Here is a 22691-nt window from a genome sequence, read left to right on the forward strand (position 1 = left end):
AATGATTTTCACCTGATGTCAGTACATTAAATGCCTTCAGGCAGATAAACACAAATCTTTGCTATCTATAAGAAGACAGACCGGTAAACATATCTACCCACTGTCAGCATGCAGGAATGTAACACAATACGCAGGAAAATGTTAGCAGACACAGAAATCAACAAAGTCAAAGAAGATAAAGACATGTGGGGACAAACAAGATAAGGATGGAAGAAATAAGGTGGAACTGTTAATTAACCACGCCTATAGGTAAACTTATCATGGATTCCTTTGCTTACCACCTCCACATGCCACAACACACACACACTGAAACACTTTCAACATCCATTTATTGCTGAAGTTTTATTGCATGATGGCACGAAGAGAATTGGTTTGGCTGCACAAGTCAAGTGTAAATTACCGGTTCATTTCACCATGTTTACTTCCTCTAATATGCTCCAAATAATACAGACCAGTCCTTCACTGTTCACTGCAGCTTAAATATACTTATCCTTACTGCTTCCCTGCATTTAGAGTTGTGTTTTACACAATTACTTGGCATCCACATCTCATAAGAACTGCAGCAAACATGAATATTAATCAACGGAATACATTTATTTTTGAGCTAGTAGATAGATTATTCTGTTTTTTCACTTGTCTAGTTGTGCGTATGAACTATGAACAAATATATAATATATAAACACAAGTGCTGTTCTTTTAGTAAAGATGATTTATTTTTAAATTATCAATTATATTACATTTGTATATATATATAAAGCATAATATGATAAGAAATTGTAGTGTAGATATATAATAAGCAAAATTAGTGTTAAGGTTGAACTAAACTATATTTATACACATCTGTAGCTGAATGTCAGCAGAGCAAAGCAGCAGTGTGGTTAACATGCCTGTAATTCTTAATGGGTTGTGATTTACTTACTATATCCTACGTGTTTTTTTGCCGGACAATGGAGGCAGAAACATTATAAGAAATAATATCTTTGTTTGCAGTTGGGCTTTAGTGAAATACTATAAATGTGAGCATAGAGATGGTAACTTTAGCAGTGTAAGTCACTAATCATGCTAACACTAGACGTTTGAGACATTTCTTATGGTGTACTGCAAGGTGCAGCATAAATTATGTAATGGAGCTGTGTGCATTTCTCATTGAATTCAGCATTTTGATACTTTAATTGTATTCATATACCCAGAGCGACTGCGGCTGAGCTGTTAGAGGGGTTGCCCTTCAATGTTGCCAACCAAGGTCAACCCTAATATTCCCCTGGTATGTTAATTGGTGTGTGATGATCAAGAATAGAAACACTGCATATTGTATAAAGAATGTACATGTCCATGATAAGGAGCTCTGTGAGTATTGGACACGTGAGTGAGAAACACGTTGTTAAGCATTCTGTAAAACCAAGACAAGTTAGAACTGCTTGTTAAAAGAAATTAATGGAAATATTATTTTTAAAGTGCACAGTGGAGTATAAAGGGAGAGATTGATTAAACGCATACATTAATACAGTACATTAATTATCATCCTGTTCTTGTTTTTATGGTTTGAATACTCTTTGGGATGATTTACAGGGTGCACACAAAAATAAATTAGATTCAAATTTGCTGCACCACTATAAAACATTACAAAATATGTTGTTAAAATAAAATTAGCCAGGCCAAACCAAACCAGTGGCCACAGCAAATTAAATTCAAAATTCATACTAACGCAGTGTGTTTTGTGGCTTGTGCTATTCCTTTCCCTAATATCACATTCTGTTTTGAAAAATCCTTTAGAAGATGTATTTTTGTGGCATTTTTCACTTGTTTGAAAAGCATTGTAGAGATACAGAAAGGATATGAAGGGAGAAAAGGTCAGTGACAGCGATCACATAGGAGACACGGGCTTTTTCCATCCTACCCAGCACAATATAATTCTATACTTTATGGATACTTATGTCAGAATATGAAAACTCTAACTGACATATTAAATTAGCAATGCCATGTATATCACATTTGATTAGAATGTAGTGATTCGAGTAAGTTCTAGTTAGTTGTGGTGTCCTTATGCCAGCACAGCATATAGGGCTGGCCATACTCTGACCTCTATGTTCTCATTCAGTATCAGTGTGTATCACCTTGAAGTCTGCATTGATTGCGCTCATAGGTCACTGATCATGATCAAAACAATTGCTGCCGAGAGGCACTAGGAGGTGTCTATATGCATGCCACCTCTTAAAATTACTCTGTGTAATGGAATGAGTGTGAATAATGCAATGCTTCTCTGTCCAGGTCTGAAGCACATCGTGTTCCTGCATGTGTACATTGACACGAAAAAGAGAAAGCAAAGGTTCTTGTGAATTATCTATATCACGCTGGAATAAGAGTAGCAGCAATGCAGAAGCTCTAACAGCAGCGCGTGTACACTAGTCATCCAAATGAGCTTGATTATTGAACTTACACATTCCCAACATGTAAACACACGGGATCTTTCCCCTCATCCTTCATTATGTGCTGAATAGTGTTTATAGCTGAGCTTTTTCGCTCTGGGATGTTTTTGCTTCAGGCTGATCTGGTGCTGATGCGAGATGTTTTATCTTAATGAGGCTTACATGCTAATTAAAAGGTTAGATAAAATAGTATAGATAACTTGGTTGCAATCCAGCATCATAGAAAAACTGTTTCAAATTTTGACCACTCGTGCTCCTACAGGGGTGCCTTTGTGATCAGTGAGGTACACAGGGTAGAGTTGACTGTCGCAGAGGCCATAAATCGATGAATGGCACTTTCATTTAATTTCGTCTATATGGTGTCCGTCTCCACATAAAATCTATCTCTCCAGTATACAGTCCCTCTCATATAGTTACCAGTTGGTTAGACTGTAGCCACCTACGCATAGCAGCATCGTTACAGTAAATTCTGATATTATTTGCATTAAAGATGAACACAACTTTTTTCATATTTTAGTTTTCACCAGACACACATATAGTCACAGTTTTTTTTTTTAAAACCTCTTGTGTTTCTCTCAGTATCAGTTTGGTAATCTGTAGCTCGGTTTTGAACAGTTTAATACCTTGACCTCCCTCAGCTTCATCCGATGTAAAGTAAAGATAGAGTTGTGAATGAATTGACCAGGACAGAGATGAAAGAGTGAGGGTGTGAAAGGCCTTCAGCAGCCATTGATGTAATTTGAGCCTGAAGTAAAGATTCCGAAGGATTTCTCCTCTTCTGTTGATGAGCCATTCCCCCCTCTGCCCTTCCATCTGTCTCTGTCACCACAAAATCAGAGACGGCACAGAGAAGAAACACCATCCTGTAAATTGGAAGTGATGTATGACTAAGAGAGGAGAGAGAAATGTGTGTGCATGCATCTGGTGTGTTTTTCTTTGTGATCTGCGTGCTGAGCATCAAAGAGTTATCGTCATCCGTCTCCCACGCCCTGTCTGCCAGACTGAGCCGGACAGGGTGTTATTTGCTCTGTACCAGCATGTGTGTATCATGAGTGCTCATGATACAAGTACAGTCATGTTTACCTTACCGTTAACCTGAGGACCTGCCTTATACTCAGCACCAATGAGATAGAGTAAGGTGATAAAGCCATACCGAAAACAGCAGTTGTACACTCTAAATATTCTTTAAACTTATAGCAATTTATTGATTAGACAAGTGTAATTTTCACAGCAGAGTGATGGCACACCACAACAATTATTATCCTATATTTCAAAGTAAAAATGAATTGTCTGTATTTTTTCTTTTTCCCACAATACAGATGGGTAGCTTTGACCTGCAAGTCTGCCGAAACAGTAAACACATTCATCAGTTTCTCAGTCACACAGGCTTCAATTAAAAACTCATTCAAGTGTGAGTCCATCATCACGGTCTGTGTTCGTAGAGTTTCTAGGTCAGTGACAAGCCCGTGTTTCTCTCACCTCTCCCTTAAAGTTTACATGGTAATATCAGTGTCTTTACTGTTGAGTAAGTCTTGTTGTCATCTGTTGGCATTATGATTTATGTAGTGTTCCAGGAAGAACTCTAAACCCGTTAACATTTTAGGTAGCTTAAAATTCCAGAAGAAATAGAGTCATAATGTGTGCCTAGATTTGTGGCTTCACATCTAAATTCTGAAGTCAACATATCTGTAGCTGAATTTCTGTCACTATTCTTCATCATCACCCAGTTTCTTGTGTTTACTTCGAATACATGATACTATATGTTGTGAATGCTTACAATATTCATAAAAAATACAGAGATATAAATCAAAAATTGCTTTTTCGTCTGAAAATCTTAAACTATTATTTTTTTCATCCATAGTTAGCTTATGGCTAATGTGGATTATTTTATATTCCTACACTTTTGAAGATCTTGTAAGAATCCAGCTGCCTTGCAGAATAACCAGGCAACACCCTCTATATTATTTTTGGCCAAAATGCCCCAAAGTTCATTGACCAACAAGAAGCAGACTGGTTTTCTCTTGGTTTAAAAGCCTACGCAGTGACTCTTAAGTCTTTGTCCACAACTAATGCACATTAGTTTCATTCACTGACTGCTTGTCTCCAATGCTCATGATTTTAATGCCACAATGTCAAATGTCAAATTCCCCACACAATACATTGCTTTTCCTTCAGGCTCTTGCTCTGTTAATGCTGCTGTAACAACAGTGTTTTACTTGTACAACCCAACCCAATGCTTTCGGCTGGGTTTAATCATATATTTGTAACCTTTGTGAGACAAAGAAACAATGTTTTTAGCTGTTCCTTTTCTTCAGTCACACTCAAGTAATCTTACACTTTATGTATGTGTGTATTTGTAAATATAATATAGTTTGTGTTTAACCTCTGACTTCAAATTAGGTATAAAGGAAAAGAAAATAGGGAGATAATCAGTCAGGAGCTGTTCCGGGAGTCTGCTGTTCCACCTTTGGTTTTTAGTTCCTGGTTTGTGTTGTGTGACTAACTTAATGGCAGTTGCCTCCAGGATTGGGGCAGCCAAAGTCTTGTGTGGGAAGTAGTTCATTCATTGGTTTCCTAATTGGTGGGAGTGTAATGTGATCACTAATTTTATTGGCCTGACTTTTGGCTGCTTGTCTTGCAATGAAATGTGCTCAGTAGACTGGAGAATGTGGCCCCTAAGTAATGGAATCATTCCTGCTGGAAAGTAATGTATTTGTATATTGAAAACATGCACATGGACACAGACGAAACACACAGTTGAATGTAATAAGAGCTGCTTTGTTGCAGGATTTTAAAATCTCTTAGAGAGAAGCAATGGTCATCCCCGTTAATGCAAATGATGAAATGGAGGCAGACAGACTGGATTTTAAAAGCCACGTGTGACTCTGGGTCCTCAGATTTGTAGTCTTCTTAGTTTCTGAAAGGAAGCAATCTGCGCTTAATACATTACACATTTTCAGATTAAATCTGATTAATCCTCAACTCCATGTGGCCTCTTTTGATAGAACAAGCTCTGCTGATGTTAGAAACAAAAGTAGCCTGCTAAAAGAAGGTGTCTTTCAAAGCAGGGACAATAAAAAAGTGAAAGATTTTTTATCTAAAGCGTGTACAAAAGACATCTTAATGCAACCAGGAAGTGAGACAAACACACCCACTATAAGGTCTATTGCTTTTGACAGAATGCCACAAATTTCAGACATTGACACCTTGAGCTGATCGGTGACCTTTGATGAAACGCCGTGTTCCTCTTCTGTAACAAGAAAAGATTTTGGTTCAGCTTCTTCGCTTATCAGGCACATACACACCCGCTCAAAAACATCTTAAAAGAGCAACTGCAGCCAAATCTGTCTCTCTTGCTTTACCCACTTTTCCTTTGAAGATCGATGCACAAGGATTATATAGGGTGGGGGTGCACTTAGAAAAAGAGGCTGCTAAAAACAGTCTATAATTCCTGGCATCCACGATGCCAGTCATCACAATGACCTTTTGTTGTAACATGATCATTTCTCTCTTTCCTTTTTTGTTCATATTCCCTTTTTTCCTTGTCCTTCTTTGCCCTCTTTTTCCCCTCTGTTGCTTCTTGCTTCAGTTCTGAACTGATGTGTTCAGTTAAAGATGTCAGACTGGTTCCCTCTGCTCTCTAATAAGCTTTTATGGATTACCCTTCAGTACACTGTGCTCTGGCAGCTCCAGTATACCGTTTCCTGTTTGTCCCTTTCTCAAAGTGACTTGTATGTGATGTCTGTAGTTGAAATTAAGTAGATGACCTTTGTCTACAGTTTGCCTCCTCTTTCAAACGACACCTTTCAAATTTTAGGCTGTGTAATTGCACAGTTGATCTTAGTTTCACTGAACAAACAATATTTTATAAAAATAGAACTGATGCTCTGATTAAAGTATAATCTCAATGAGAACGCTACATTTGACTACCATTTTCTTTATAACAGTTGTGTAATAGCAAAAGCTGAATATACATCTTACTTTTTAGTGTACTTATTGCATAATCTCAATAATCCTTTTATTTGAATGGATTTTGATTTCCTGCCTGAGGTGTCTGACAGAATTATGAGGATAAAACAGGGATTCCCACACCAATAATAGCCTCAAAGTAATGAGGAAAAAAGACACCATTGATGCTGCCATACCAAGATTTAATTACCGTCATGAGCTTTATGGTTTTTACACCAGACATTTTGTAAATTTATGTGGAATTATGATTTTGGTTCACAGTAAATGCTCTGTTAAAGACAGCTAGCTGCAGTCTTTACAAGCTGGAGAGAGACTTGGGTGGAAGAAAACATAACTTTCCTTTGTTCTGTCACTAAATTTCTAATCTTGCTCGCTGCTGCAAAGCTCTGCCTCGTCTGATTCTCCCTATAAAATCCCATGTGGTGCTTTGGCTGTGCTGAAGATGGAGGCTGAGGGATGTCATCTCACTTTTCCGTAATGCTCCATACATTCACTCTGAAATATATGTAAATGTACTGCAGTCTGGGAGATCTTCTGTTATTTCCACAGAGCGTCTCAAAGTGACCTACATTCGATACACTTTTAACAAACCTCCATTCTGTAATGACCCAGATGTATAGCTGAGTGATAATGCATGATGTGACATTTGGTCACCTGTTATGGCAGCCAAACTGTGATCAATGCTCTCACCTAATCACCTCCAATGCAGGATTATGCCACTGTGTGAATACTTTAGTTTTATTCAAATGAATTTATCTTCCCAAAGTTGAATGAAGTTCTTTTTGCATGTGGAGCGACATACAGTAACAACAGCACAAATCAAACTGTGGCTCCATGGGCAACCACTGTATAAGTTATTAATAGAACATTGTATTTTTTGATAACCTAATGCAGCAGTTTCACTTTACATTAAAGAAAAGTTAAGACAATGCTAGGAACTGTGATTTACTGTTTATCACAACAAGGTTGAGTTTGGTTTCTGGATTTGAGCATGAGCGTGTGTGTGTGATGTCTTTTTTTTTAAGCTTGCTGGAATGGCATTTTGTCATTTTACACTCTGGACTTTAGATAGAGCTCAGAGTAGTTTACGTATTGCCATTTTCCTTCATGATATGGTTCATGGTATTATTTCACGTCAACCAGTGTGGAAATTACACAGCATTTAGTCTAAAACTCCTCATGCAGACAGCATGGCAAAAGCATTCACCTTTTTTTGTGTGGAGTAACTTTTGTTGATTTTTGTAAATTATTCTCATTACTGACTTTAGGGCTTGGTGGGATAAAATGTTTCACAGAAGAAACAAAGGTGAGCTTTGAATTAAGATGATAACAAATGACAGAATCACACATTTATGATATAACACTACTTTCTAACAGTACTTACTAACAGAACCTACTAACAGTACTTGTAGCAGGTTTGACTTATTGCTGAGTTACATGTCCTATGTGAGCTGTTAAACTGATTCAAAGCTGTCAATCATTTCCACCCTTATATAGCAAGACTTTTTACTATATGAAGATGTACCACTGTAACGAAGTCACTCTCCTTCTGTGTATTGTAACATGAACTCCTGATTCCTGTGTTGTTGCCTTCCACTCACATGTATTAATGCATGTGAATCCATACAGTATAGTGCAGAATGTTCAGCCCGAGGCAAACGTTCTTTAGCTAAAGATGTTCCCACAAAGAGAGGCATAAGGCCAGAGTCAGTCTTGCTTTGGTTTTCCTGAGATTAATTGATCTTGAGAGGCTTGAAGGATTTTAAGTTACATTTGCTTTTTTTTTTTGCTGCACTTGTGCAACACCCAGTGGTTTCCTAAAGTTGTGTATTTAACCTTTTAAATGAGAATGCTCCGTGTCATTTCAAAAACTGTACATCATTTACTACATTTTCTTCTTCATCTACACAATTAAAACTGTAGATGTTACTGATGTCCATATGAGTTCTTTTCTGTGTCCTGAATCACTGAAATCAGCTCATTAAGTAGATTAGCTCAATGGCTGCGCACGCTGACTTTGTCAATGCTTGACTGGCGCTCCACCGATGTAGTTCCACACACTGAACTGTAGCAAGACCGACTTCTGGAAGCACGGGAATTTTATTTATTTTTTCCTGAGTTTCCTGTTGAGTTTTAGCAGTAGCATCTTGTAGGCTTGTCAAATTTGAAGTGTATCTTTTTTATGTGACTTTTATAAGTGTAACCACTCGTGGATTTAGACTTCTTATTTGGCTTTTGATCATTTTGTGGTAACCCACAATTACTTTGTCACTGGTTTGTTTCACAAAAAAATGTCCCTTGCCAGTTTGTTCATCTAAAGCTCTGTGTACCTTTGAACAATTTGCTTACAAATTGTAATTGTCGGTTACAGCCAATTTAGGAGAATAATGTATGCAGAAAAATGCAATAAGGTTTCACTCAAGTCCTCATTTATTAACTGATAGAATCAGTTTTGGGAGTGTTACTAGCAGAGTAAAGCAGACACCATGTGAGCAGTTTCTAATTCATGTTAGTCCTTCTATCCATCCTCTGTCTGAATGCACTTTGTCCCCGTGTAACTCATTTCCAGTCTTCTTTACTTTGCTCGGGGCTCTCCCAGCTGCTGACACATTCATCTGTAACACAGAGGGTGATGAAGGTCTAAAGAGAGCTGGGTGATAAATAATGGGGCAGACGTCAAGAAGACAGACAGAGTGGGAGGGAGAGAGTAAATATGACAGCTTTGGGTCTTTAAAGGAAGACCTATAGGAGGAAGAGGAGGCAGAGTAAACTGCCTGACTGCTGGCAGGAGCTGTGCTGCTCTTATATTTAGCCTTTTTAAGGACACGGATTCATAAATGTTGAAAGATACCTTGCTGTGAGCCTCCCCCAGCCATCCACATCAAATCTTCCAGTGTAACAGAAGCTAGATTGTGTATGTTAAAAACTTTATGGCACACATTCTGCTGCGTCCAGTAACAGTGTTCTGCTCATTTAGTGACCCTCTGCTCTTCATGGGAGAGCCTGCCAATAATACCATAATATGTAAAATAGCAACAGATGCTCTGTGTTTTCCGAAGGACCAGCACATATGGCCAAAGACTGTAAGGGTACGTCGGCTCTCTCAATGGACTTGTCTCAAATTTACTGATCTTCTAAATGAGGAGCGTGCATTGTGGTTTTTCAATGCCATTTTATATCTGATCATGCCAAGTTTGCCTTTTTATATAGAACTGTGTTTTAAACAGTTACCCCTTTTTAATTTCCTCTCTGGGCCAATTTGAATGTCAGACAGAAAAGGCACAGACAGTTAATCAGCATTCCAGCTGCTTCCTGGAAAGGTCATGTGCAGGACTACTGCTGTATAAGAGTTGTTTTCCTGCCTGGTGCAGGGCACAAATGGTTTTAAATCATACCGACAGGTCAGTCAGGCTCTGCCAGGTTCATACAGAGTCTCACGGGCATAGCAGTTGACCCATGTCCTTGTCCTTTGTCCCTCAAACTACTCTACCAATGAGGAAGTTTTACATTGTTTTGAATGCTGTGGTGCAGCAACTGAAGCAGCATATCTCAGGGGAATATCCATTTCTGATGTAAACAACTGAAGATGTGGCAAGATATTATCTGTCATTAATTATAGTGTGGTTTCAGCTGTTCTCCCCGTGCTCAGAACAGAAATGACTCAATATTAATATCCCCTCCCTGCGGTGTGCTACATTTTTTTTGCAATGGGTCTGCAGCTGAGGGCACATTTAGGTTGCGGTTTACATACAGTACGATATTTGTGCAACGGATAAGGTAACAGTAGTAGATGAAAAATTATAAAGTACCAGGACCTGATTCATCACCATGTCTTGCAGTATGATAAAGAAACATTGAGCAAGATGTGGTGCGAGGCTGCTGCCTGGGAACTTGCGTGACCTCCATTTGCAAGGCCAAGAGAAATGATTTCAAATAGTTTCTCTTCAAGTTTCTTAAAATTCATAAAATGTTATACTAAGTAATTGTTGACAGTATCATTTTAGTATTACTTATATTGTTTTTCGAAATATGTGTAGAGTTTAAGACACTTTTTTCAAAATAGCAGTTCACTTTTTTAGAAAGCTTAAATAGGTTATATTTTGTCACTTACTGAAATTGCACCAATTTCTGAAAATAAATGTATGATTACCGGCAGAGCCTTCTTTTTTATTAGATAAGAAAAATAAGAAAAGAAAATTGCCTTGTGGGGAGCCTGGTTGTGGCATAGTTGTTATTAGAAATGGGCAAGTGAGTAAAAGCTGGAGGAACACAGCAGACCATGACATGGATGCAACCAAGAAACAGGTTTGTCCCTTCTTCACAGTTGACTTATTTTCTGTCAATAAAAAAATTATTATTGAAAGGTTAATTGTTAACAATCAACCCATAACTTTATTCCCAGATGTTTCGATCAAATGTTTTTTTTTTAAGGTTTGTTTATGGTGCTATAAAGCTATGCTATGTGAATGTTATCTTATATTTCTAAAAATGTGTCTCACTGTGGACACTCTTGCCTCTAAATACAGATTTCAAAGTTCCTCTTGCACCCCTCACAGTGTGACACACAGTGATACTGTCAAATCGCAGGGAATGCAGTGCTGTGTGAAATCTTGCTTCTGCTTGCAGAGGGCTTTGTCAAATTCCATGGACATAAAATAGTCTGCTGGCATTTTGTGCGGAATATTCTGTACTGGCAAAGCTGGAAAGGTTCTTCCACCGGAAAGCCGCACTGCCAGCATAGCAATAATTTTACTGACACTTTCAATGCAACCCATTCAGTTAGGGGTGTCCAGATGGACAAATCCGACTGGTTCATTTGTCCTAATGATCTAATTTAAGTGACAAATCTGATTTGTCTGCAACCTGCTTATACTGTAGCGTAAACATCTTTAGATAGACAGATAGACATCCATCTACCTAAAAATGTCTTTAAGCATAGAATACATTTTGCATCGCTTCTTTTTGCCTTCTCATTTCTATTCTTTATGTATAGTTGATATAGGAAAACATTACTGTACATGATGTATTAACTCATATAGACCTCACACCTCATTTGGGAGGGCTTTAACCTCCCAAACGTCAGGCACTTTGATCTAGCACCGAAGCTGAAAACAATCTGGTCTTATTTCCTTTTATTATCGAGATCAGTCACTCACATATAAACATTTTCAGTGGAGAATATGGTTTGTTTGATGTTCTGTTATTGTCAACCCCCAGCCTTCTTTCTTCTCGCTTTGCTCCCCTCGTCTCTATAGCAGCTTCAACAGAAGCTGAACCAATTCATTAGAAGGCCCAGACAGTCAATTATGTTAATTGTTCCCCTTGCTTCGGGACCTAGAAACTCAGCAAATCAGCTTCTTTTTATTGCACTTCTTTTACATACTTTCTATATTTTATTTAAAAGTCATTTTGATAACCAAATTGGTCCTCTGAAGTAAAGAGGGCAAAAGGGCCTTAGATAAGCGTAAAGGGTAAGCAGGGAGGCGTCTGTTCCACACAGAGCTGAGTGAAGTGATAATGGAGGAAGAGAAAGTGTCCTGTCAGGGGAACATCCACAGGAATCCCTCTTACTTATTCATGCAACAGCTGAACATCAGGGAATCTCCCAACCTCATTATGGAATGTGCATTTGTAGAAGTTCATGGAACAGCAGAGCTCTTGCTTGAAAGCCTCTGCTTATCCACTCTTCTCTCCTCCCCTCTTCATCTCTTTTTTAGATCAGTTCACTCAAGGGAAGCAATGTCAAGCTTCATTCACGGAGATGCCTCTCCCACTGTCCTAAATCCTTTTCTGAACTGTAAAGCTTCCCTTCAAAAAAGTTTGTGTTGCAAGCACAGAGGTTTGCGCTGAAGTTTGCGTTTACTCATCATATGTGTTTTTTTCTAATGTAAGTCACGAATCAAGAAATCAAAGCAGTGCACTGTTGTAAAGCTAAGCCACAGTAGAAGATGAATCACCGGGGCTTAGCGGTGGCTGTAGCTCACGACTAAGAATGGTCATCTGCCCATCAGAAGGTCTGTGGTTCCATGGACCACATGTCGAAGTGTCCTTGGGCAAGACACTGAAGCCTGTGTTGCCTCCGTTGCATTCTGTGTGTGATTGAGGAAAAAACCCTATATAGCCTAGAAAATGTCTGTGTATGGAACTTGAATGTACTGATATATCGGTATCAGTGCATCCCTAAAAACAGATTAGTTTTACTGGCAGTTTATGTCAAATTGGTGATATTTCTAATGTTTTGTTGCAGACATTCATTTAATCTTTACTGTTTTACAAACACTGTTTCCTCAAAGGTTGGCTCAACATTTTCACATTAAAAGACAAAATTTTGTTGTTTTAAAGTGCACTTATTTTGAATTTGAGCAAGTTACTGCATGGGCTCTGGAACATTTCTTAAAAAAATAAAAAAAAATACTGTCAATCCTGTAGCCTATTCCTCTTTCTCTGGGCTGAAGAATAAAGGGATCATCCGGCTTTCACCAGCACACGATACGAAAGTCAACATCTTTGATAGTTTGAGGTTACACTGTTGCACAGGGCATTGGTAAATTTAACGTCACTGAAGGAACTGTTGATGATGAATGATATCTACATGTTTGGCATAGTTCAGAGGTGAAAGAGAGTTGACTCGCCTGCACACAGTATTGCATTTTTCACAACATTCTACATTTCAGGGGGCAAATTGGTATGTAGGAAAATGATAATATGTATAAAGTACATGTTTAATTACTGCTTTCAACAGTTCAACTGCCAGACACAGAGTTATGAACAATTATTAACAATCTGATATAATCTGCTGGCAACAGTTGTAATTTCAGCCGATACATAATGTGAGAAAAGTTAGCATTATGAAAAATACCTGACAGCAAGGAGCCAAAGTTTTTGAAATGAGAAATAATTTCAAGAGGTGAATCTGCCACTGTTAGCACTGAAAACTAAATATAGAGCAAAGCAACAGTGTTTAATAAATGGGGTTAGAGTTTAGCAAATAGTCAGTTATGTGTTTTTTTATTTTATTTGAAGTGTTCCTCTATATAGAAGGTGTAACATAATCTGAAAAATAAATAAGATTCTGCTCAGATAATATTTCCACCAAACCCATCCTCTCTGCTATTTTTCAGTATCTTTCAGTTCAGAAGTTCCCCTGAGATGCACTAGCTTATGTTAGGGTGGAAGTATTTGTATTTCAGCCTCATATGATGACAACTCAGTGTAGCGTTGCTCTTGAGATTCATTCATGTGTCTTCTTCCTCGGGCCCAGGTGGAGGTTTAAAGAGAAATAGAAAAGAGTCTGGGCTTTTTACTAGAACACGGCCACTGCCGTTAAAGTGACTGGGTTGACCCGTGGCATGAAATTAAGGAGCCAAGCCCATTGAGCAGCCCGGCTGATAGAGGCAGAGGATAATAAATCCAGGGCAGAGAAGAGTGGAGGGAGGTTAGAAATGGGGGAGGAGGGATAAATGTGGCAGCTCACTCAGCCTCAGGGGCACTCAGGATCCCTTTATTAGCATGGCTATTTTCACCCCCTCCTTCCACAGCCTTTCTACTCATTAAGCAGAAGCATCAATATGCAGACACTTTGGCATATACTGCGTGTGCCCTTTCACTTTCTCCTTGCTCTTTCATAATCAGGAGAATGGAGACAGTGACATACTATATGTGACGTGGTTACATTTGGGTTGTAAAGTGTGTTTCCCCAGGCCTGTTCATTCTAACTGAAAGGTATAAAAACTGTATTGTGCATGTGTTGGCTGCGCTCTCAGACACTGATTTGTTGTCTAATTGATATGTTATTAATGTTTATTAGGTGCAATGGCTTGCACTGTGGTTATTTTTATGACGTGCAGAAAATATTTGGACACACGCGAACAAAACTCATTGGTAGGGTTTGGGCAAAGTGCGTCTAGAGGGCTTGTTTGTGTGGTTTTGTGTCCTCGAACAGTAAATCTGCTTCCATTCTGACTCACTAATGTATGTGACAACAGCTGCAAAAGCCAAAAGAGAGCAGAAGGGACCACGAGATTAAACACAAAGTTGGCGGAGCTTCATGCAATCCAATGCAACACAGCCCCGCATAGAGGGAGCGCTTTTCTCAGGGCTTTTCATAACCCTCTCTGTTATGAATTCAATGCTGCTTACATAATCAAGCACTCTTTGCCAGTGTCTGCCCGGTTGGCATTCAGGCAGCCACCAGCCGGTGCACCAATAAATGAGGAAAAGCCTGGACAAGTAGGGCTGTGGCGTCACATCTGAAAGCCCATACATTCACCACAGTCAAACAGGCAAAAGTTTTCAAATCTTAGCAGAGTTCTTATGAAAGTATAAAACAACTCTCCATCACAATCCTGCCTGGCCCTTTTTTTATCCAAGAAAGGCTTAATTAGTTTCTAAAGTGATTAAAAGAAAAATATTTTTTTGAGGTCTAGTGGACTACTCTAATAATTACAAGATACTCAACTTGTATGAATGTAATCTCTCTGGCTTAAACTCAAAGTCATAATCCTGGTGTAATTATAATAAAACTACACTCCTGCCAGTTTCATTGCCATCTGTTCTTTTTGACTTAATGTCATATTTTCTGTTTTTTCCTCCTCTCGTCTGCAGGATTTTTAGGACGCAGTCGCTTGAATGGTATTATAACAACGTGAAGAGCCGTTTCAAGAGGTTCGGCAGCGCCAAGGTTTTGAAGACTCTTTACAGAAAGCACATTATTGAGAGAGGAGCATTCTCTGATCTCCCAGGTAACTTCATCCTCATTTTCACTTCATCTGTTCTTTGTTGCCAGTCTTTGCCAGGTTTGTCATGTTGTGATTACAGCAGATCTGCTGGTTTGGCCTGACACATGCGCGTCTTCATTAAAAATGATTAATAGAAAGACATGAGGTTTTGTTTGGACACACATTACAGTATAAGGCCTTCTGAATGCTCATTAGTTCACTTTGGTAAATGATCACTTACGTTACGACACACATTTTACTCTCTCGGTGAATGGTGTCTTTAGTTGCTTTTTATCTGGCATACAGAAACAAAGAGTCTCACACAGACTCACTTCTGTAGGTTTATGTTCAAGACTGGCAATGCTAAAACTACTTTAAAAAGATGTTGCTGCATATTTGTTAACTTGAGTAAAATGAACTTGAGTTCATTTTCAGGTCTGCTTCTGCACCTTAAGATGTGATGTGAACTTGCATTTCCTGCTTGTCATGTGCCAGAGTTGATAGCAGAGACAGACTGCCCTGCCAGCTAATCTCATGCACGGGCACTTTGCATTTTCAGCAGGATGGCAGCAGATTTATTTTAGCAAATTTATTTTAAACCCTCCTCTCCTCCATAGAATGTTGTTTTCAGCCAGCTGCTCATGATCAGTATGCTTCTATGACTGACAAAGAGGCATTATTTCATATCCTGATACATGGGATTATAGAGATGAAGCGAGCACAAAGGGGATGAATCAGGTCAGGCATAAGGCCCAACTGGATGAGGTTGATGTGAGGGGATGTTTGGAAATGCATCGTGGCCACAAATGAAGTTTAGTTTGTCTGGGATTTATAAAGAGATTTAGCCAGCATGAGCAGGGCAAAATGAAAGCCACAATCACATGAAATTATGCTAAACCACAAAATAGAGTTCAGCTACAGTATAAACAGTGTCCAGTTCAAGTTTATGCCGTTCAAATTTTTTCCTGTTATTTATACTTTTCTCAGATACAAGTTTAGCCATTGTAAAAGTTAAACATTGCTTGGGCTGCACTTTATTCAGTTCGGTTAAAGTCACACTTTGATCATTATAAACCATTCAAGAACTCATTTGTGTTTCTCCGAATTGTAACAAAAAGAAAATAAACTTGTATAGTCTTAAGATGGCTTGACGCTGATTCTGTGGCTCTGCTGGTAACTTTTCTATGAATATTCTAACTGACCCCAGCCATATATCAGCCCACACATCCAGTAGCTGACACTTACCTTCCCTGTTGACTCTGACTTGGTTTGCATTGTGCTCTGTTTATTATTGGGTTAATTCAGCCTTTAATCGTTGAATCAGAAAGGAATTCTCCAGACGAAGAAGCTAGATTATGCAAGGTCACACATAAGTGGAAGTATCGGCATGGAAATGTATTTGTTTCTATTCCAGCAACAGTGGAAAGGTGTTGTTTGCCAGCCAAGAGCTGTGCAAGTGAGCTATTGGTTCAGGCAGTAAGCAGGGATAGCTCTTTGCTCCCGGCCAAGGGAGCCGTAGGTTCGGAAATACTGAGCCATTCATTCGCTAGCATGGCTCGCAAGTTCCTGGCCAAGTTCCTGCTTCTGCTGTTTTCTCCATCTACAGTAGCTTGTGCTAACTTTTCAAAGCACATTGCTCGCATTCTCATTTCATCTGATCCTAATTACACATGCAAATTAACTCTAACCCTGAAAGTATCAAGAATTTGTTTCTAAAAATTGTCCATTTAGGACATACAGGCTGTCTGACATTACCTTTGTGATGATGTAGATGGTGCCCTGATGAATACAAGAAAAAATCCTCAGCCATAACATTAATGACTAATTTTGCTCGTGACAGATTTCGTAACACATAAAAAAAAAACACCTAAAAGACACGTCCAACACGAGAAGAAAAAAACAAGAATATTAGAACACACAAAGATATTAAAAGAGATCCAAAAATATGCAGAAAAATTTGGGAGAATTAAAACTTGTAAAAATAAGAGAAGCTGATATTTAACATTCAAATACCATATGCATGTGAGTGACTACATTTGCCACTTCAAAGCATTTTTGACATTTTACAGCTCATTTTGATCACTTCCACAGTAGAATGTTACCCTAGGCTTTCACAGAAGGGTCGGGATTTTTGTTGTGACTATTGTTCCTTTTGTCATGTCTAAATGGGAAAAATTATTTTCTTTCTGAAGCTCCAGTTATTGGTTTTCCTTTCCGCTTTTCTTTTCTGCTGGGTCTGCGTCTCTCCTCTTTCATTATATCCGGGTAGAATGGAGGATTATGTGACTCGACTGATGGTCTCCCAGCTTGCAAGAGCCAAACAGACAGTACCACTTCCAAATCTCGAATGCTTGCATCACTGCCTCCACCATTTAGCGAGCTAACTTGATATACAATATGGTCTTTACATGTGAGGGCCTGGTAAGAGGCTTGTATCTTGATAGTAAAGCTTCAGTGACTTTCATAAGACAGCTTCAGATATAACGGCTCTCAGTGTTTACACTGAAAAAAAGTGTTCATGAAATGTTAACAAATAAGCCAGTTTTTATCTAGTTTGAAAGAAAACATGAGCTAAAATCTGTTTGTTGGCAATTAATGGGATTAATGGGAAAATATCTTAACGGGTGTTTAACTGTGCCAGATTTAATGTATATGAAGGCTTCTGTGCTTTCAGTCTTTCAGAGTATGATGGGATTTTCACTCAGCATGTAAATCAGCGTGGGGTTGAAAAGAATTCTGTTAGATAAGGAAACTGCTCATTAACAAACTGCAGTTACACCATCTCACTTACATCCCTCAATAGCTTATTCTTTTCATGCAAAAAACACTCTCATAATCCTAGCTATGTGTGAAATGTAGACCACTTTATATCCATGAACGAGTAAAAATGTATTCTTCATATATATATATATATTTCTACATATAAATATATATGTATATGAACATAAACATATAAAATAAATTCTGTAAAAGAGTGAAATGTCAGCTGGCATGACAGCCAGTGAGAATGATGTGGCCTTTTTACATCTATCAAGTCCCCAAAGAGAAGGTGTGACCTTCAAACTAATCGATCTGTACTTTTATGTCTGTCTTCCCTGGTGAAGGGTGTAAGAGTAGAGCTCCTGTGTATCCAGCAGTGAATCCCATATCGTCCTCTGCGTGTGGATGCGTGCGCGCAGGAGAAAGTGTGAGATGCACGATAGACATGACTCCGAGGGACCTTTCACATTAAACACGGATGAAGTGTTGGTGACCACATATGAAGCAATAGCATAAGGTGATGAGAGGACTTAAAGCGAATCATCTTCTTCATTTATCTTTATTATTCTCCTAAATGCTCTATGTATCTGATTAAGTGGATGGTCAGATGCCAGGCGCTGATCCAAGTGTATATTAAACTGAATGCCTGTCTTGGCAGCATGGCATGAAATACAATGAACAAAAGGGCCACACGTCAACAAACAGAGTTTGATAGATACGGCATTAAACTGTGAAGTCACCATATAATGGCACGGTAAAAGCTTAGAGGAAAAATGTTCTTTCACTTATGAGAAACACAAGGAGCATCTGCAGTTTTGGGTGGCGGATGATACTGTTGTTTAGCATGAAGACCAGAAACAGGGAAAACAGAACCCAGCTGAAGTGTTTTCTTTCATTTTTTTCGATATGTTAGAGCGACACATTATAAGTGGTTAGCGCTGAAAACCTCAGTGTTAACAATACTCAAGGCAAATGCTGTGTATAGGAAAGGAATGAAATTGCAGGATGCACAATCTCTTTAAAAGTACAACATGTTGGTGAAACAGATCTTGTTACAGTTGGACACAGCCAGCCTCCCTTTTTCCCCTTACCCCCAGTCTTTATGCTGCCGTAAACTAACCACCTGCCTCCTAATTAATCTTATCATTTTTGACAAAACAAACATGTATGTGCAAGTAGGTCAAGCTTCTCCTATGAACAGTGTATATTCAAACCAATCCTTATTTAAGGACCTGTTTGTGTGAGCTGTCGCCGCAGATATTTCTGGCACTCTGATTATAACTACAGTTGTTTACAGTTACAGTTGTTTCTGTGAAAAAAAGGAATATCCGTTTTACCTCCACTTCTTAATCCATGTAAGGCGTCACTTAATTATTGAGCATCTCCATCAGAGTTTCATCTTTGTGAATCACTCTACAAATATAGTCTGATTTTATGTTGTGGTGTCATGAAATTCACCGTGAAATGCAACATGATGGGTTGGCTATAAAGTATTAGAAGCGAGGATGATGGATTTTATTTTTTTTGACACTTAAATTTAATTCATTTCAAATGGGGGGGATTACTGATGTCCTAGTTTTCTCCTGCCTTTTCTGTTTGCTGTAACATTCCTCCAAATGTCTGTTGGAGGCTTCGTACCTGCCCAGGAAAATGAGAGCGACTGAGAGATTTTTACCGTTTCAAAACAATGATTGATTGAGTGTGATGTGTATGTTTTCTCAGTCATATATTTTCTCTTAATGTAATGAGTAAAATTAAGATCTAAATGCTACAGGATCAACAGTTGCATGCCACTGATTGCCTCTGAGGATCCCCTTTGACTTACCTTTTGCAAATGCTACAAAACAAGGTTACAGAATAAGTCAAATTATTGTTCATTTCTTCAACCTGGGGGCTTATTTTTCTTTTCTTTGTTTTTCTTTTACAGCTCTTGGGGTGAAACAGAGTTAAACTGAAAATTAGAAAGTGAGAATTACACTTGCGCACTGAGAGTATTGTGCACAATGTTGGTCCAATCCATTTAAATGTCCCGAACCTTCAGCACAGAGCTGCTGGGCAGTAGGTTACATGTGGCTGCTTTGAGTCACTGAACGGTGACCTGGGGTCTGTCTCTGTGCTGCTCTGCACAGCAGAAGCAGAATTAAGCTGGGGGGCAAAACAAACCCACAGACTTCATGATTCACATTTAAAAGCTTTGAACTCTTCTGCTGCACCTTGCTAGATAAACTTTCTGAATGAAGGTTCAAGCATTTCAGACACTCAGGGGACTATTGACGCTTTTGGGACCATTTGTGTTCTTTGGACTGAAAGCTTTGAGTGCTCTATCTTTAAGGAGTGGAGGGTTCAACATGAGCCCAGAGCTACTCATGCTGAAAGCAAAGATAAGGGCTCAGACCTCGCTGGTTTCAAACACCATGAGTTTGAATGCACTCATGTAGATGTGTTGGCCAGCATGCATGCATAGATATCTCTGGGTCTTTGAATTGCCAACAATACCCAGAATGAAGGAGACACACTGAAAACTCTGGCTCTAAGCAACTGGACATGAAATGATTGCACAATTTGATCAGATTTTAAGGCTTTTTTCAGTTTTTGAGGTATTTAAATACACTAGAAACAGAAATGGCCATTCGTTTTTCCATCAACTCTGTGTTTTTACTCATAGTTTATCATCTCATAATTATTTTCAAGTGCTGCAAATCTTTAGAGTACTAAAAGTCAGCAATCATTTCTCAACTGTAAAGCTTGTTTACAAAATATTTTTTATGCTGTGGTTTGTGTGGGATTGGCATGCTCTTCTCCTGCAGGCTAAACATTTTCAACCCCTCTAAGCTGTGTCCTGGATGGTTTTCCACTGCACTTTTCTTCCCCTAATTCATGCATTAGAAAGATTAACCCAATCAAAAATGGGTGACTTTGGTTGCCTTCTGAAAAAACATGAGAGCAGAACGGTGAAAGTTAATTACCGGAGACTTTTTTCTCTTTCATCTTGAATTTCACCTCAATCATTTGATCTTTAAAGGCAAATTCCTTCTCGAACCACTTATCGCCTGCACACACATTAACACGTGAATGGAGCATTGTCAGTAATATGTTTTATTCAATGTGCAGCATATGGAACTTGGACAAAATACTTAATACTTAATTATTACTGAACATTCAACTCTGCATCTTTTGATTCTTTGTTTTGTTTTCATTACAGATTTAAATGTCTTTAACATCACTTCAAGAAAAAGTATGTAAAACTCCAAAAAATCTCCCTAAATAACAGAGACAATAAAGCTAATGTGGGTTTATTTACTTTCCTCCACTGGCTGACTTGTATGATGTAAGCAGACATCCTGTCGGTTCAGACATTGTTCTCAGGCCGTTATTTACTAGTTATTGCGTGCTGCCAGATGCTGCATGATAATTGAAAGGAAACCTTCTGGACTCTCCCCTCCTGCTGCTGCTGCCGCTGCTACTTGAACTCCAGGAATGTTGCCACTGGTTCATTTATTCATTTATACACCCTCATGTCTTTCTTTTATCCTCTGTGTCTCCACTTAGTTGGTAAATGACACTATGTTTTCCAAAGAAGAGCATGCAGCGAAGCAAAAAGTCTCTTTTTTTTACCATGATGACATGTTCAACTATGTGTGCACAGCTTATTTCTTACATTACAGCCAGTATAATGAGCTTTATAGAGTGAAGTGTGGTATTACGTTGGCAATATGTTGATGAGACCTTTGAAAGGCTCCAGAGACATCTCTCATCTCGCAAAGTCAGAAAATTTGCAAACTCAAAGTGTCTATGGCTCCTTAGACACAGCGTATTTTGCAGGCCTTTGTTGCCTCTTTCCCCAGCTCATTTGCAGTCCATGCAAACACAAATACTTGGGCTGTTGCCACTGAATGTTGCTTTTGGAGCTGACATTGTTTTTTGTGGTTAGAAGTGCAGCCGTACTAGCTTACCTCAGTCGACTGTCTGGGATTTTCTGCAGAGAGACTTCATGTTCCTGCCCAGTGCATGTGGGTTTCTTCCCACACTTCACCCCTATCAATCAGTGTAAAAGAGCCAATAATGGGTTTTCATCAAACAATGGTGAATAATCCATTTGAAAACATAGCCGGCTTTTGGTCTTTCCATCCTTGGCCAAATTTCCCCAGTTAAAACCAAAAAAGAGAAATGCAATAAACCCTCTTTGTTCAGTGATCTCACTCAAGCCCTCAAAACACTTTGTAGAGAGTTTAAATGTCAGTGGAAGGCCAACAGTTCTGAAATAACATATGTGGCCCTCAAGAATCAGATATTAATTTATCAGAAAGCAGTTAACGGCGCAGGATCAGTTTACTTCTCACAAATGGTATCCAATAATAGATATAATCCTAGAACACTGTTTAAAGGAATTAATACTAGTTTGAATGGATCTCCGTAATCTTTTCAAGAATCTGATACTGAAACATTCCTGATACATTTTATGAATATCAGAGCTGAAATCCAGCCTTAATCTAGCAGGATGTCAGTTCCCTGAGTCAAATTTTGCATCTTTTGCAGAGTTTCAGCAGTTTTCCATCCCAGAACTAAAAGTCTCACCTATGAACCTCCTCATCCTGCATTCTAGGTATTGATCCAACCGAGCTGTTTAAGGTAGTATTCCCCACAGGCAGCCCTGTTATCTTAAAAAAAAACAAAAAACAGTGTATTTTTTGGTGTGTTGTATTTGCAACAAATGAGTACAATGTTCCTTCGTTACAGAGTTTGAAAAGTATAATAATGCCATGAGCACTCCTGCTGATAAGGAGTCTTGTTTGTTTAGAAAGGTTCCTAACTGAGTCAA

General features: G+C 38.7%; 1 protein-coding gene across 4 annotated transcripts in view; it reads left to right on the plus strand.

Moving 5' to 3' along the window:
- myripb (myosin VIIA and Rab interacting protein b) overlaps positions 1–22691 on the plus strand; it is a 112066-nt gene that overhangs the window by 65875 nt on the left and 23500 nt on the right. For all 4 annotated transcript variants that reach the window (XM_072378587.1, XM_072378588.1, XM_072378584.1 and 1 more), the window contains exon 4: positions 15000–15136. In XM_072378587.1, the coding sequence (XP_072234688.1) occupies positions 15000–15136 (137 nt within the window). The remainder of the gene's footprint in view (positions 1–14999; positions 15137–22691) is intronic.

This window comes from Leuresthes tenuis, unplaced genomic scaffold (assembly GCF_036924035.1).
Source record: "Leuresthes tenuis unplaced genomic scaffold, fLeuTen1.0.hap1 SCAF_24, whole genome shotgun sequence".
Taxonomy (NCBI): Eukaryota; Metazoa; Chordata; class Actinopteri; order Atheriniformes; family Atherinopsidae; genus Leuresthes; species Leuresthes tenuis.